Here is a 16,281-nt window from a genome sequence, read left to right as displayed (position 1 = left end):
GTTCACATGCTCGAATTTCCCTTTCTTCAAAGGGTGCAGCTACTACTCTACGCAAAAATCACTAACATCTGACCCAACCCCAGTTAAAAGGAAAAATCCAATGTGGTTCCATGACACCCACAGATCTCACAATGAATTTCAAAAATGGAAAACCGGTTTCCCAATTCCACAGAACCTGGTCAGGTTAATACCACTTTTATTCAATTTAGCTGTATTTAAGGTTTTCTCTAATATACTGAGGCTGAACAGAGAATCTTGCTTCCCTGTCTGATCCAAAGCAGACAAATGGATCCACAATACGAAGCAATGTGAAGGGGCCGCCCCGACAGGACAGACGCACCGACCAGGGCACGCTGAGTAGACCCCTGTCCTTCCACCCTGACTGCACTTGCTCCTCCTCCTCCGTGGCGTCTGCGCTCATTCCCCAGCCGGCACCACAGACGTGAGCACCACTGCACTCAGTGACATCACCCGAACGTCACCCTCTACCGCTGCCAAGCAGTGTCCTTGTGCTGTAAATTTCTAAGTAGCATCTTATCAAATACTCTCTCTCACAACCAATCTTCCTGGGCAAACGATGAAAACCCTTTAGGTTGCATTATCGAAGGTAAGAAAAATTAAAACCTACGGACCACTTCTAGAATTCCTCTTTTCCCTTTCTTTGAGATTGCCCAGATAAGTCAAATGAAAAGAATTATAAAAGCTCCTTCTTGGTTTGATTACACCATTATCATCACTATTTTATCTCGGGGTCACTGCCATAAAGCCAAGTAAGTAAAGTTAAACATTTATATGCTAAATTTACCATCTCATCTGTATATTTTCCTTAATTGCTATAATTGTGAAGCTTGTCAGAGAAATCCGTATCATTCACCAAGTTTCCAACCATTAATTTTCTTTATTAGTTTAACACAATTGAACAAATAGTTTGGAAACTAGGTTTTTTGTGATCATTTCTGAATTTCCCAAACAGATGGTACTTTATTTGGGGTTGAAATTTTCAAGTTCAGGAACATGCAATACAGCTTCGTTGAAACAAAGTTACCAGTTTTACCGCCAGTCACCGGGGCTGCTCCAGTGCCTGTGCAGCCCCAGAGGCATCTGTCCCCACTGCCAGCACCGGGCGCTCCCACTACAACGGAAGCTCGGGCCCGTGAAGTCCCCCTTCCAGCTCTTCTGTACTAAACACTGACCAACTCGTGCAAGGGAAATGATTGCGGTTTCTAAAAATAACATTCTTGTCAACTATATTGCGATGAAACTGGGAAAAACAGAAAAATAATACTCTATGTGGCTGAATATATATGGCAGTTAGCAAAAAGGAACTATACTGCTTCCCTGTTTAAAAAAACAAACAAAAAGAGGCTGATTCCAAAATTTAAAAAGCCAAAGGCTTCACGAATTCTACATTAGTTAAGAAGAATGAAAGTTTCGTCCTAAACGTTGTATTTCTTGAGAGTTGAGTCATTTCGTACAGGAACTTCCTAGTCCTGATACTAACAGTACCTGACATACGAGAGGAAATTAGTTTTGTCTCAGGAGGTTAAAATTTCATACAAGCCAAATGAACTTCTGACCGTCCGCGTGTCAGCTGAACGGCCCAGGCCTGCAGAGTTCGGGCCGGACAGCAGGCAGGACCGGCCAATGGACAGAGGAAGGAAGCTGCAGGGCAGGGTACGGTGCGGAGTGAGATGCGCCCACTGACCGGACCACCGGGGCCAGTCATCACGGGAAACACGCAGGTACTGGGGGCAGCTGCCTGTGCACAAGTGAGAAACTGTCTATAATCTTGTCTGTAAATTCTGCCTCAAAAATCCTAAATAAAACATGCTTCCACGCTTTTTATAAAGTCTGAAGACACCATAAAATGTACTGACATAATCACAATCACCAAGCTACCCAAACTACCCGACAGCATCAGTCGCTACAAAACATAGAGGGACGTTCCTGGGTGATCTGAGACCACACACTGCAAGTTTGGTGAATGTGTTCACCTATTTAATAACCACTCTCAGTAAAAAAAGAAAGTATTGGCAATTTGAGCCCAACAGACCTGGGTCTAAACGGGCAGACTCCATCCTAATTAGAAAAACCTTATTTGGTAAATCATCTCTCTGAAACTTTCATCTTCATTCTGGCCCAGACCTAAAAAACAAGCCACAAGGAATACGTGAACTAATGTCACACCTCCTAAGAATAAATCTTTAACCTCACCTCTTGTTGGTCAGAACTCTCACCCCTATCAAGTCTAAAATAATGAAAGTAAGCAAATGCAGAAGGTGTCATCTCAGCAATGCTAGTGTCTTGCCACCAGCTACTGATGCACTGAGACAATGATGCATCTATGAACATCCATGGAAACCCACGTTAAAAAGTTCCAACACATCTCCCTCATTTACTAACACTTCTGGAACACGGTCCATCTAAAAGAGGTTTTACAAATTCACACACCTGTGGAGTCTGGCTGTTTCCGATGTAACAGCACATGCCGATGCACACACTGGTGGTCAGACTATGAAGCACGCAAACACAAAACTCAGGAGCAGGAAACTATAGTCTTGCCGTTTCAATTCCCATGCTGATGTGAAGAACTCATTAAAGCCACTCTCCCAAGACAAAGTTTGTCAAACAAACATTCCAAATAATTCCAATTTGGAGATCACTCCCTTCTTATACCAACCACTCTTAGAGCAACAGGATAAACCTTTTAGGGTTTATATTAAAACTCACTCAAAAGTAAAATTCCTGGGGGACTGGGTGGAAAAGGTGAAAGGATTAAGCAAAAACAACAAAAAACTCAACACAGACCACAGTGTGGTGACAGCCAGAGAGACCGTGGGGCGAGGGAGGGGAAGGGAGACGAGGGGAACAAGGGGTGATGGCAGCGGACTTGACTGGGTGGTGAACACCGAGTACATGTACAGATGATGTATTACAGAACTGTACTCTTAAAGCCTATGTACTAACCAACCAATGTCACCCCAACAAATTCAATCAAGTTTTTAAAAATAATATTCCAAAGAATGATATAAACTAAAATCTTTAGTCTAGAAAGATCAGAGATGAAGAGAATAAAGGGAAGAGGAGAACCACTCACTTTACATCCAAGTTTATAATATTCCCAGTGCTTGTGAATGTCATCAAATCCCAAAACTGTACTCTATGAAAGAGGACAGGAAAATATGTATATATATTTCAACAATTTTACTTTCCCTTAACAATTTTTTCTAGAAACACTGAAAAGGCACCACACCAGGGAAGGGGAACAACAGTTCCTGACCTCCAGACCTGGAGGAAATGCCGACCATCGAGAAACCCTCAGGGAGCCCTGGCTGGTGTGTGTGGCTCGGTGCGCGGAGCGCCGGCCTGAGAGCCAGAGAAACCCGCAGGGAGGGCAAGGTAGTAAACATGACCTTCTGGTCAGGGCCCAGTCTCAACTTCTCATGATGCGGGAAGTTTTCTATCCGGTCACTTTCTCCAGCTTTCAGGGCAAAGGTCTAGGAGCTGAGCATTCGCCTAGAAACAATTTAAATTTTTCTTCACCTTTACATCTGTCTTACAACAAGGTATCTGTGTACTTTGATTTTTTTAAAGGACTTTATCAAAATACTTTCTGATCAAGTTTTCCAATTTTAGGATGGAATTTGCTTTTGGCTTATGATACTATAATTTTTCCAACAGTATCACTCTGTGTTGGCTTTAGGATCCTCCAAATCCAACAAGGAAAGCTTGATTAAGGTAGTTTATAATGCAAAACAAAGTCCGAGGCAACAGAATTGGTTATCAGTTACCTATACAGACTTAAGACTGCAATTTTTATACTTTTCTTACCTAATTTGAAGAACAGTATCATCAGTAAGTGCTATTCTAGAAAAGCGTAAGCACATGGAAATGCCGAAGACACCTCATAGATTAACATAACCACTGACTCATTTTTGCTGGACCGACCCTGGTGTGAAATACTGCCTTAGCTTTCCAAATATCCACTTACTACCAAACTACAGGACTACAAGGCAACTTCAAAGAACTTCCCCATCAATAATGTTGCACAAGTTTACAGAGGAATGTTAAAGGTGCTTCCTCTGAGGAGCTGTGAACATTCACGTCCCAAGGGCTAGGAAGCACAGTGAAGACGGACCACACATAATCCGCCCAAATTACTTTTAATTCTAGAGCTTACTCGAACAAAATCAAAATGGCAAAAGGCTTCAGTAGCTCATGGTATGTAAATGCCAGGTTTAAGTTAAGAAAAAATACAGCATCATACAATAAAAGATTAGTATGCAGAATGTGTATAGAACTCCTATACAAATCACTTAAAAAAAAAAAAAAGAAGAACCCAATAGAAAAATAGGCCAAGGAAATGGAACAGGGAATTCTTAGAAAAGTAAATGGGCAACAAACAAAAGATTAAGTAACCAGTGAAATGCAAATTAAATCTATCACTTGTCACAGGAGATTTCTCCCAAAGTATTAAAATACCAAACCCTGGCAAAAGGAAGTCAGGAAGAGAGAACCTGCAGAAACGGTACAACTGGCACCACCACGGTTGAGAACTACTTTGCAGCTATCTTGATAAAATCAGAAACATTCTGATGAATCCAGCAATTCTCTTCTAGGTGTGTATATACACACAAGAGAAACTCGTCTGTTTACACAAAACATAAAGAGACGTTAACTGCCACTCCAGCTCTAAAACCCATGCCAGGGAATAACTAGAAGTGGATTAAGTTGTGGCTTATCCACACTGTGGAACTTTCCTAACCTAAGACAACCATGTGGTGCTGTTAATAATCACGCCCAGTTACGTGGAGTGAATGAGGACCGGCCTTGGGAAGCCAGAACATAAAGTCACCCTGTTCACATCAGTCATAAAGTCAGCATGGAAGAGATCTCAAAAACAATGTTGACTGTGAAGTCGATAGCCAAGCATGCACTATATGACAGCCCGAAGTGTTTAAAAGTCATTTTTTTAGCACATGTAAAACAATACCAGACACTGTTCACAGGCACATATATAAACTTAGTTCTTAAATAATCCGGATGAAAAGCAGACAGCTCCGTGGACTAGAACACAGTTAAGAAGTACACCCAGAAGTGCAGACAACTCAGTAGAACACGGGCCCTCTCCCACAGATGGCGCTGAAACAACGGCATATCCACCTTCAGAAAACGAACCTCGTTTGTGCCTCACATCATATTAAAATTCAACTTGAAATGGTTTTTGATAAAACCCAAAACTGTAGAACTTCTAGTGAAAATCCGTACAACCTTGGGTTAAGCAAATATTGTAGATACACCAAAACACAGTCTCTAAGAAGAGAAAACATGAACTCTGACAATATTAAAAATTTCTGCTCTGCAAGACACTTGAGGATGAAAAGGCAAGCCAGACTGGGAGCAAATATTTACGAAGCATGTATCTGATAGAATAAAGAGCTCTCAGAATTGAGCCACAACCCGTAAAAACAAATAAGCACATGAAAAATGCTAAGCACCATCAGTAATTACAGAAATGCAACTTAAAGCCACAGTGAGTTACCTGCCACCACACGCCTGACAGAATGACTAAAATGTAAAAGGCTGCCCATACAGTGCTGGCCAGGAAACGGAGTCCTCAAGCACTGCTGGTGGGAACAAAAAATGGTACGACCACCTTGGGAATGTCAGTCATTTTAGAAGCTTTATCCCTAACAGCCAAAAGCTGGAAACAAACCAAATGTCCATCAACAGGTGGAAGGATAAACAAAGTGTGGTATGCTTACAGAACAGAACTACTCAGCAGTTAAAATAAAACACACACCGTATGATTCAATTTACGTAACAACTCTACAGAATGCATCTGATCTTCAGTGACAGAGAGCAGCTAATGTATTTCTGAGGGCAGGAGAGGTGGGAGAGTGGGCAGAGGAGAGAATTGCAAAGGGGCCTGAGCACACTGTGAGGGGCAGCGGATACGTTCTTGATTGTGGTGATGGTTTCATGGGTGTAACTGATGCTGAAAATGACTGCGTGTGCATCTGACATGTGGAGTTTATTGTATGTCAATTAATCACAATACAGTTGTTTTGTTTTGTTTAACCCACCAATAAAATAGCCTGGAAAGATGAAAGGTCGTCTCGGGAAGAGATGGGATGGCAACCTGCACAGGGAAAAAAGAAGTCAGCCCTGGCTGGTGTGCCTCAGTGGACTGAGTGCCAGCCTGCAAACCAATGGGTCCCGGTTCGATTCCCAGTCAGGGCATATGCCTGGTTCACAGGACAGGTCCCCAGGAGGGGGCGCAAGAGAAGCAACCACACATTTATGCTTTTCTCTCCTTCTCTTCACCCTCCCTTCCCCTCTCTAAAATAAATAAATAAAATCTTTAAAAAAGAAGTCAAATACAAAAGGGTGATACAAAATGTTAAATGTGAATTCTGAGTACATGGTATTTAAGTGGTACCTTCTTACTGTTTTAATTACTCGTCAAAAACTCTAAGGAAAAATAAACAAGGGTTTGTGTGTACTAACATGAATATGAATTGCCGTACAAAAGTTTTGTTGCAAGACCCTGCTACGTATTGAAACGCTGGAAATTTGTTGTGCTACCGGGGAAACAGATGCCTTCCCAGAACCTAAGAAACGCTCACGCCGAAGCCCAGGACTGTGCTCAGAGAAGGAGCAGGATCGCCGCCACTGGGCCTGCTGCCCAATCTGTCTTCTAGCTCTTCACATTCCCCACCTGCCACCTCCCTTCAAAGTTCTTCCTGACAGCTCCTTGGAGCAACGGTTGATTCTAGGACAGGACAGAAAAATATAGGATGAGCCTGAAGCACCTGGTAAAAAAAGAAAATTAAAAAAAAAAGGGGGGGGGCATAGAAGAACACGATCATCAAAAAGGCATAAGAGACCTGACCGGTGTGGCTCGAGATGGGTGGCAGTCAAGTTGGTTGGGTGTCGTTCTGGCCACCGGTCTGATTCCCAGTCGGGGTGTGCGCCTGGGTTGCAGGTTCAGTCCCTGGTAGAGGCACCTATGATGGGCAACTGATCAATGTTTCTCTCTCTCTATTTCTCCCTCCTTGTCCTTCTCTCTAAAAATAAATAAAATCTTTTAAAAAACAGAGAGGGACACAAGAGCCAAAACTGGAACAACTTGACCAATAAAGTAAGTAAAAGAGCAAAAATAAATTCAGGGTAACACTGGATTATAATCCAAAGAATAAGATACATGAAAAAATAATCAATGAGTAAGAAAATAAAGTCTTAGTAAAAAGTAAATAAACGGGGGAGCAGAAACAACTCTTCCTCATTGCAAATGCAGAAAGGAGGGAAATAAAGAATCACCATTTGAACAATGCTCTAGCTGCAGGAAAGACACACTAATAAATGTTAAAATTAAGGGGGAAAACTTTAGAGAAACAGAACATTTGCACAGCTTCAAGGTGTCTAGGAAATACAGTGGCAGCTTCAATGCATGTCCACAAATTTACAGATTCTCCTCTCCTTAGTGACTAGCTTCTAATGAAAAGAATACGTGAAGGGGAAACTTCTAACCTGGTGGACACCACCTTCATGAAGTGATCAAGGGTAAATTCAACCAGCAACGATATTATGTACCCCCTGCTGTAATAAGGGTAAGTCACCCTGTGGTATTCTTCCCCCAAATCCATAAGCGCAGCCTACTCACAACACCGGACACACTCAAAGTGAGATCTGAAGAGTTAGGGCCACAAAGACAAAGGAAAGACAGGAACTGTCCCAGGCCAGAGGAGGGAAACTAGGGACACACGAGGACTGAGTGCGGTGTGGCACCCTGCACTGGACCTGGGAGAGAGGACAGTAGTGGACTAGGTAAGAAAACCCAATTCAGACCAATCACTTAATACTATTCCATCAAGGTCGATGTGTTAGTTTCAATAAATGCACAATAGTCAGGGGAGATGTCAACATTAGGGAAGTGGGGTGAAGGCTGTACAGGATGTCTCTGCATTTCAACTCCTTTATAAATCTAAAATTTATCTCAAAAACAAGTTTTTCTAAAAGATAGCAACTTCCAAGACAGAAGTTAGAAAACAACAATTCGCAAGTCTTTTCTTGGTTTTCAGCATCCCTTTCCCACTCCAAAATGAAAAATTAGCCCAGGCTGGGTAGCTCAGTTGGTTAGAGTATCATTGCAACACGCCAAGGTTGCGGCTTCCTTCCCCAGCCAGGGCACAGACAAGAATCAATCAACAATGCGTGAATAAGTAGCACGACAAAAATCAATCTCTCTCTCTCCAGTCGATTTTAAAAAGTCAGCTGGGTTTATAATTAAGCAACAATCTGTTCTTTCTCATCAGGACAAAAAAAAAAAACCACTATGAAATTCTGAAAAACGTAATTTCCTGTCCCTCAGACCTCACGGTGCACAGGTGAGGCCACACTCCAGGCAGCCCTGACACCTCACGGTGCATGAAAACGGGGTGTGCTTGAGGCACGGCCTGGGACTAGGGGGGTGTCACATTCACGCCTTCCAGATCCAGAATTCTTCAGTGTTTTTGAATAGCTGGCATATATCTAACTAGTTCCCTACTAGGCACACAACAGGCTTTATAAACTAGTTCAGACAACTATTTGGATATCAGATTATCAGTTCTCTTTTAAGTAAAAACTTGAGAACACCTAAAACACGTGAAAGCACTTTTAACAGATGTAAAGGGCCATACGAATATAAAATAATGCTGTTACATGACCACTTAAGTTAACAACCACCAAGGATGACATCCCTACAAAATGTGTCCCATCCAGGGAGCCAGCTTTCTTTCTCTGAATCGTCTAATATTTACTCTTCATTAAATACCTGAAATATCACACACAGCTAAGTAATAAGAGGGGCCAGAGCACCGAAGGGCAAGTCTATCTATCACATAAAGACCCTATTTACCAGGGCCACAGCCAGTGAAACTATTTCACAGTTACTTTCTGTTTATAAAACCCACTCTCCATGTTATCAATTATTAGCAGCTCTTCACCATCATCACCCGGCTCGTAATTTAGCTTTCCCAATCAAGGTGTCCAAGAATATGTAAAACAAGACAAAAAAAATATCTATTTAAACAGAAAGTTTATTTTTGAGATTTAAAACCATAAACCTAGTTAACTGCCACAGTGTGATCACCAACTACAAGTGAGATTACAGTTGCTGAGTCTAAATTTAACTCCAAGGCTGGACCGGCAGTATTGCACTAAAGGTTTTTGCCCACTGGATGTTAAGTGCCTGGGGGGGTGGGGGGAGTGGAATGGAAGGGGTAGTTTTTTTTTAACCCACCTACTCTGAGAATTACCTCCCTTCGTTAAGGTCAATTAAGTTTTGTCCAAAGCAGTCTTAAAGCACAATTAAATGAACATAGTATGCATATGTAAATTCTGAAATACTATTTTTTTAATTATTTGTTGAAAGGTCAAGTGGGTAATTTTATTAAACTGGCAAAAAGAAACTTGGTTTAGGTAACAAATTAAGCTTAATATTAAATTTCATCTTTTATTTAAACATTGCCCCCCCCCCCCCGCACCATACACAATTCACAAACCTATAAAAATTTAAAACGAACCTCTGCCCTTTATTTTCCATGCAAAGTACTAAAATAAGTTAAAGTAAAAAAAAATAATAAAGTAAAATAATATAAATTACAAAAACCGCTGCAAAGTAGGTCACCAACAAACATTACCAAATCTCCCGATTGTTTTCCTTAGCGGACTGTCAGCTGAGAACAGCAAAGTGAATTAAATACAGAACAAAGAACTGCCTACTTTTCTACCAGTTAAGAGGTATAAAAGCTTAGATTGAAAGGATTTAACAACAAAAGTAACCTTTGACTTGGCTGAGGATCAGGGCAGCACCCAAGTCTTGCATTAGCATAATTTTTCTTTAATTCATTTGTTCCTGATAAATGAACCCAGGACAGAACAGCTAGGCTACCAACTGGTGAAATGGCAGTTTCCATCTTCCTGCCCAACTGATAACCACTTGCCTGAAGCCAAGAACTGTTCTTTTTAAAGAAGTATTTGAAGGGAAAAGTAACAAAATTTTCCCTCCATTAATGAATTAAGATGATTTCATTGATATATGTTACCTCAAGCAATGATAAAATTAGACTCAAATTTACCAGTTTAGTGTAGGTCATTAGAGTATGTTTACATTTGATTAACTTAAAATGCTAATTCAATAGTTAACCGGTAAAGGCAAGTGGAACTGCTACAGAAAGGCAAGTTCCAAGGAAAACAATGTTATCTTCTAAAGCAATCTGTTATTTATGGTAACACTGACATAGGTACAACTTGTCAATACAAAATTTCATTCATGTATCTTTTGCTACTTGCTGTTCAGAAACACTGAAACTTTTGGGTAAATGGAAACACAAATATTAAGCTTCCTAGTAGTTTTTAAATTTACTTACAAGGATTGAGGATTAAATCGTGTGTTCTGACTGCAAAAGTCAAGACCAATCCCCAAAAGTGCCTGTACAAAATAATTTTTTAAAAAAAGGCTGAAAGCCATTCCAATCAAAATTAATTCGTAAGGATTAGTCTCAAAACTTTTATGGTAGTTTTATCTCAGAGACACCTCCAATGTAAGTATGACTTGGCCCAGCAACACACGGACACATGCAACATTTCATTAAGCCAGTGAGTATAACAGCTTTCAAAAAACTGGAATATAACTCTCCTAGAAAAATATAAACTCAAATCTTTGAAAGTGTCTTCTACGTTTACACAGGAGCCTCACAGTAAATGCTAAATAATGAACTAAAATGCAGACAGCCTGTCATCCACAGAAGACCAACTACCTGGGCAAGGGTAAGCTTTCCAACACACCTCACTCGCCCGTAGTTCACCTAGCATAGGCTCCACAGAGGTGAAATGCACACTGTAACTGAGCACCATCCTTTCTTTCCATTCCAATTGCAAATTTTAACCTACACATGCTGGCGAGATCTGGAAGTCATGGCTCTGAACCTCATTTTCTTCCACCACAGAACGAGGAAGTTAAACGATGTTCTCGAAGGTCTTTCTCAAAAATCTGCTCCAATTTTTTAAAAAAAGAGAGAGAAATGATCCAGGGCTGAGTATCAGAGCCTAACTTCCTGCTGGCGGGAATTTCCCATCACCATGCTTTGAGTTTCAAATCTGACAGGGAACGCTGTCCATGTTCACTAGCACTTACTTCATTTTATTCTATACTTTTCCAAAAAGCTTTTAGGGCAGCACATCCATCAGCTTGCTGTGCGGATACATGCAGAAAGAAAGCACAAATGCTTTCTTTTCCTTTGTCTTTAAGCCCGAGTCCAACCCTGGTCTCCCTGGAAGCCCAGAACTGGCTCAAGTACAAATGCCGCTGCAAGGCTGCAGCAGTTGGACTTCGAGGCTGATGCTGTCCCCAGGGACTACTACTGCCCCGGGGCCACACAGAGCGCTGGAACAAAGAAAAAAATGGTCCCGGTACCTAGGAGTCAGGCGACCTGGATTCAAATACCTGCCCCTTACCGTCTGCATTCCTTTAACCATGTCACTCCATCTCTGGGCCTCCGAGTCTGCTGTAAAATGAAGAAAACCATCGAACCTACCTCATCAGTCCTTGTGGGAGGAAATGCGAGGCGCACAAGTTGTTCAATACAGTGCCGGGCACACAATGAGGGCTTAGAAAAAGTGTTAGTTATTAGCACTTACTACCCATGCACTCGGTGCTCCCCCTGGACTCCCTGTAAAACCAAAGACCAGCACTTCTGCTTCCCGGGTCAAAAAATCCTCATTGCACTTTCGTGTCGCTCCCACCCTTAAATAAAAGCCTCCCATGGCCCAGACCAAGCTGAACCACCTTGCCAGTGGAGGAAAGACTGCGGGCGCGTGGGGAGGCAGGCGGGAAATGCTGGCCGGCCCGCGCAGGGCCCCAGGCCCCCGAGCTCGCTCTGGAGCCCGGGCGGCGGCCGCGGCTCTCTCTCGCCCCGCGTGGCAGTTGGGCGCGGCACGTGCACGCGGCGGACACGGCCACGCGCGCTGGCGGGGGGAGGGGGGGAGTGGCGCGGGACGGAGAGCCTCCGCGCGCCCCTGCGCCCGCGCACCCGTCTGCGGCCGTTAAAGGGGGGGCACGCCTAGCACGAGCGTTAGCTCCATCTTCTCCCTCTCACAACCGCTGCAGCTGGTACTCGACCCCAGGGCGCCCACACCCCGCCGTACCTGCGCGGCTGAGCGGGAAAGGAACAAGCTTTGCTCCACAGCTCGGAGGAAGGAAAAACACCCTCACGCAACTGCGCCCGCACACACGCGTGCTCCGTCGCCGGTCTATATAACTGCGACTCAGCCTAACTTGTTGCGACCAGGTCGGGCAGGCTGAAGACCAATCCCAACGGTGTCCTCTGGGCCCCTCGAGCAGCAATTGGGTATTGACTCAGGACGAAGGCGTGACTCTTGATTGGCTTCGACTCATGCCTATGAGACTATGAAGATCTCGTTTCCCTAGTAACGGATTGACACAGAGAGAGGCCAATTACTTAAAATTATAGTGGGAAGGTGGGTGGGAAGTTTTTTGACTGAAATCAATATAAGCCAATAAATGTGTAGAGCCGCTCCCATTCGTTAAAACGGCTTCCCCTGGGCGGAGATCCGTTTTCTAACGCAGGAGCGGTTGCTCCACAAGGTGGGGCCCGTGTACTTTGGGGAAGTAAACCCCAAACAACTAGGAGGTGGGAGCCAAAGAGGCCAAGGAAGCCCTCGGCCAATCGCAACGCGGAAGGAGCTGATTGACGCGGGGGTAGGGCTGCACCAAGGAGACGGAGCTCCTGGGCCCCAGTGCTTGTGGGGCGGTTCTGTGGCTCTCCAGTCTAGGGTTGTGCCCTTTCTCCTTTCTTTTCCTCACTTGTTGGCTCCGACTCCTGAGGCCTCTCTCCCTCCTTTTCCGCAGATTGACACCGCAGTAACCAAGTGGTAAAGTTTCCTGTTGTTTGTTTCTTTTATAACAACTTATTTCCATGCCTAAGGGCACTTGCTGGCTCTCACCATTAATCAGCACTATCGTTGGACAGCTATTAAGGGAAGCCAAAGGAAAAGATAACTCCCACCGTATACCTAAGATCTTGTAAAAAGTCACACGTGAAGGCTGCGGTTGGGTGGAAGAACACAAATTGCCCTGCTGTTTTTGGCAAGTGCTGCTGCAGGTCAGCCCGAAGGTCGGCTCATGGGTGTTCTCTGAGGTCCTTCCTTTTTTGCTGTTGCCGAGGGGCCGTAGTTTTTAAATTCTCTGATCTGCTTGGGCCTCGAACATCCTGTGCGTCACCACCATTGTCATTCAGTTTTCTAACCGCTGTGGGTGTGGGGGTTTATTTCTCCGGGTCATTCCATCTTTAAAAGGTAACTTGTCCGATTCCTATAGGGACATCCCGAAGATTTCCTGATACAGTTCAACGGCAAAGTGGCCCTCCAGCGACAGAGATCTGGTCCAGCCCACATCTCTAAGTGTATTGCTGGGCCCTCTGTTGGTGACCAAAAGCATTTTCTAAGGAAATACAAAGACACACCTGTGGTCCCTTCTCATTCCAGGCTTGTGACCTTTCCAGAGAGGCTCCCTTTAAGTTTTTTTGCAGAGAAATTTAGAAATGAAGCACGTGGGGCGTCTCTTTTGCGAAAGAAAGGGTCGTGGGCAGCCGCTGGGTGGCATTCGGGATCGTCCCCGTTCGCCTCCCAGCCCAGGCCTGGCCCCAGGAGCGAAGTGAGAGAGCCCCTCTGCTCACTCCTCCTCCCCCACCCGCCCATGCCTCTGTCCGCCAGCGGCCTTGCTCTCTCATCATTTGTTGTGATTTCCAAGGGCTGGAATCAGGGATGATCTAGACGCTGTCCCTGCTCGCCGTCACTCATTCAGCAGACCAGAGCGCCGCCCTTGGCCAGAAGCTCCCCACACCCGGGAACAGGTGTTTGTGGCTATGAAGACACCAGAGGGAACTGAGCCCAGAGGAGAGAAGCTGCCGAAGTTTTTCTGGAGTAAGGAACCACCGGTGCAGGATCGTGCTAGCCATGCTAAGGAAACGGGAACTTCTGCGAGCAGTGGAGAGCTCCTGGAAGATTTCTATTTGCATTTACAAGGTGACTCTCCAAATTGAACCGCTAATGAGAGCAAATTGGCAAAACTTTAAACCCACAAATTGGTAATTTAATCCAAGAAGCCTTTGATAGGGGTCAAGGCTACTCTTAATTTCATTTTGAGGGAATTTTAAGTGGTTACAGCTCTTTTTGTAAGGCTATTGGCAGTCTTATTAAATTGTATATATCCCACATCTTGGTTGAGAGCCACTTTTTTTTTTTACAAAGAGGCATATGGATATTACAGTATTGTCAGCTTGTTAGACTATTTAAACTGAAAAAGTAATTGCTGAGTTTGTGAACTATTAATAATTAACTATTGCTATGCACATAATATAGAATACTATGCAGCACTTTATAAAAAATGAGATAGAGTTATACAGATACAGACAGGTCTCCAATTGTTCATTGGACTTTTAATTGAAAAAAAATCAAGTTCAACAAAACATAGTGAAGTCTCATGTTAAAAACAAAACAAGCAAAACATACCTCCTGATTTCTGTTTGTTAAAATAGGTATCTAAGATCATAGGAAGAGTTCCAAATTTAAAACAGCCCTGACTGGTGTGCTTCAGTGGGTAGAGCACCAGCCTGCGAGCCAAAAGGTTGCAGGTTCAATTCCCAGTCAGAGTGCATGCCTGAGTTGTGGATTCAAGTCCCCATACTGGGCATGTGCAAGAGGCAGCTGATTGATGTTTCTCTCCCTCTCTCCCTCCCTTCCCTCTAAGAGAGAGAGGGAAAGAAACATCAATGTGTGGTTGCTGGGGGCCGTGGCCTGCAACCCAGGCATGTGGCCTGACTGGGAATCAAACCTGCGACACTTTGGTTCACAGCCTGCACTCAATCCACTGAGCTACGCCAGCCAGGGCTCAAATAAATAAAATCTTTAAAAACTAAAATAAAACAATAGTTCTTCCCCCCCCCCCCAGGTTGGAAGTGATGAGGATAATGTATTATTTGGAAGTTTTACAATAAGACTACGTTTGTGTATGGTGTGAAGGGAGGAAGGAAGGAACAGATCACCAGAGGGAAAATGTGGACACGACCTCACACGGCTGTCACTGTCTTCCACAGGAGAGAGCAAGCTGACATGTTCTGTACTGGTTCCCCTACTCACGTCATACTCCCTCAGAACCCGATGCTGGATACTGAGTGATATGTTCAATGAATAATCTACCAACAGTAAATTGTCTGGAGCAATGCCTCTTACAATGGGGGAGGCAGGGGAAATTTTGCCCCTAAGAGACGTATGACCTTCTCACAACTGGGTAAAGGTAAGGGATGCATAGGAGAGCCCCCCATGACTAACAATTACTGGGCCAAAAAGTTGCTGGAGAAACCCTGGTCTGCTTGTCTCAGTCATCGGGGGGGGGGGGGGGGGGAGGGGTGGGTCCTGCCCAGCTGCCTACTGGGCTTTCCACTACTAAGCAAAACCGGCAGTTCCTCCAGTGCAGTACCTCACCCTCCTCTTCCTGCCATACCCCTCAGATTCAGGGAGTCAGAGTGGGAAGACATGGGCACGACCCCAGATAATACAATTTAGTGGGGGGGGAGTGGAAGGTTGGCAGAAAAGATTATGATCCTAAGGATATTACCTGGATCCGTTTCCCAAACATAGCTAGTCATTCATGAAGGGTGATTAAAAATACAGGCATGTGCCTGTATATAACTTAAACTCTCACCTGTGAACAAAGACCTACTATAATAATATTCATTGTAGCACTGCTTATAATAGAGACAGGCAACAACGCAGCCACCAGCTATATGGGACTGGTTAGATATAATACTATAACAGTGCGCACTTACGATGGACTGTCACGTAACTCTGCACGTAGAGGCAATGAGGCAGATCTATGTGGACAGTTAGAGAGCAATCTCCAAGAAATACCGAGAAATGAAGAAAGCAAAGTGCAGAATTATGGGAAGAGTAAAAAAGGGGGAGGGATACCTTGGGGCAATTATTTCTATGAAGATATAGTGTATTATGGGACAGACTTTCAGTGAAGATGGCAGCACAGGCAGACATGGCTCGCCTCCTCCCACAACCACATCGAAATTACAATTAAGATATAAAACAGCCGTCATTCAGAACTATCAGAAATCGAGTCGAATGGAAGTCTAACAACTACAGAATGAAAGAAACCACATCCATCCAGACTGGTAGGAGTGGTACAGATACAGAACAGGCTGGTCC

The 16,281-nt window shown here is 43.9% G+C and overlaps 1 protein-coding gene and 1 long non-coding RNA gene across 4 annotated transcripts in view; one reads left to right on the top strand and one right to left on the bottom strand.

Moving 5' to 3' along the window:
- The window catches only part of G3BP1 (G3BP stress granule assembly factor 1), a 36,084-nt gene extending 23,618 nt beyond the window's left edge, over window positions 1-12,466 (bottom strand). Inside the window, exon 1 of one of the 3 annotated variants that reach the window (XM_028527351.2) lies at window positions 12,193-12,466. Coding sequence is in view for 1 of the 3 variants with exons in the window: in XM_036013965.1 (XP_035869858.1) it covers window positions 11,503-11,523 (21 nt within the window). In the remaining 2 variants the exon portion in view is untranslated. Of the gene's footprint in view, window positions 1-11,502; window positions 11,527-11,833; window positions 11,938-12,192 lie in introns of those variants that run through there. The other 2 variants (XM_028527350.2, XM_036013965.1) reach the window with 2 other exon arrangements.
- A 183-nt stretch (window positions 12,467-12,649) lies between these two features.
- Window positions 12,650-14,278, top strand: LOC118497885. The gene is made up of 2 exons (XR_004900397.1): window positions 12,650-13,169; window positions 13,552-14,278. It is a non-coding gene; the product is annotated as an uncharacterized LOC118497885 (long non-coding RNA).
- Window positions 14,279-16,281: the final 2,003 nt, after the last annotated feature.

Source organism: Phyllostomus discolor, chromosome 13 (assembly GCF_004126475.2).
Source record: "Phyllostomus discolor isolate MPI-MPIP mPhyDis1 chromosome 13, mPhyDis1.pri.v3, whole genome shotgun sequence".
Taxonomy (NCBI): domain Eukaryota; kingdom Metazoa; phylum Chordata; class Mammalia; order Chiroptera; family Phyllostomidae; genus Phyllostomus; species Phyllostomus discolor.
Note: the sequence above shows the minus strand (reverse complement) of the source record. Positions and strands in the feature narration are given on the sequence as shown.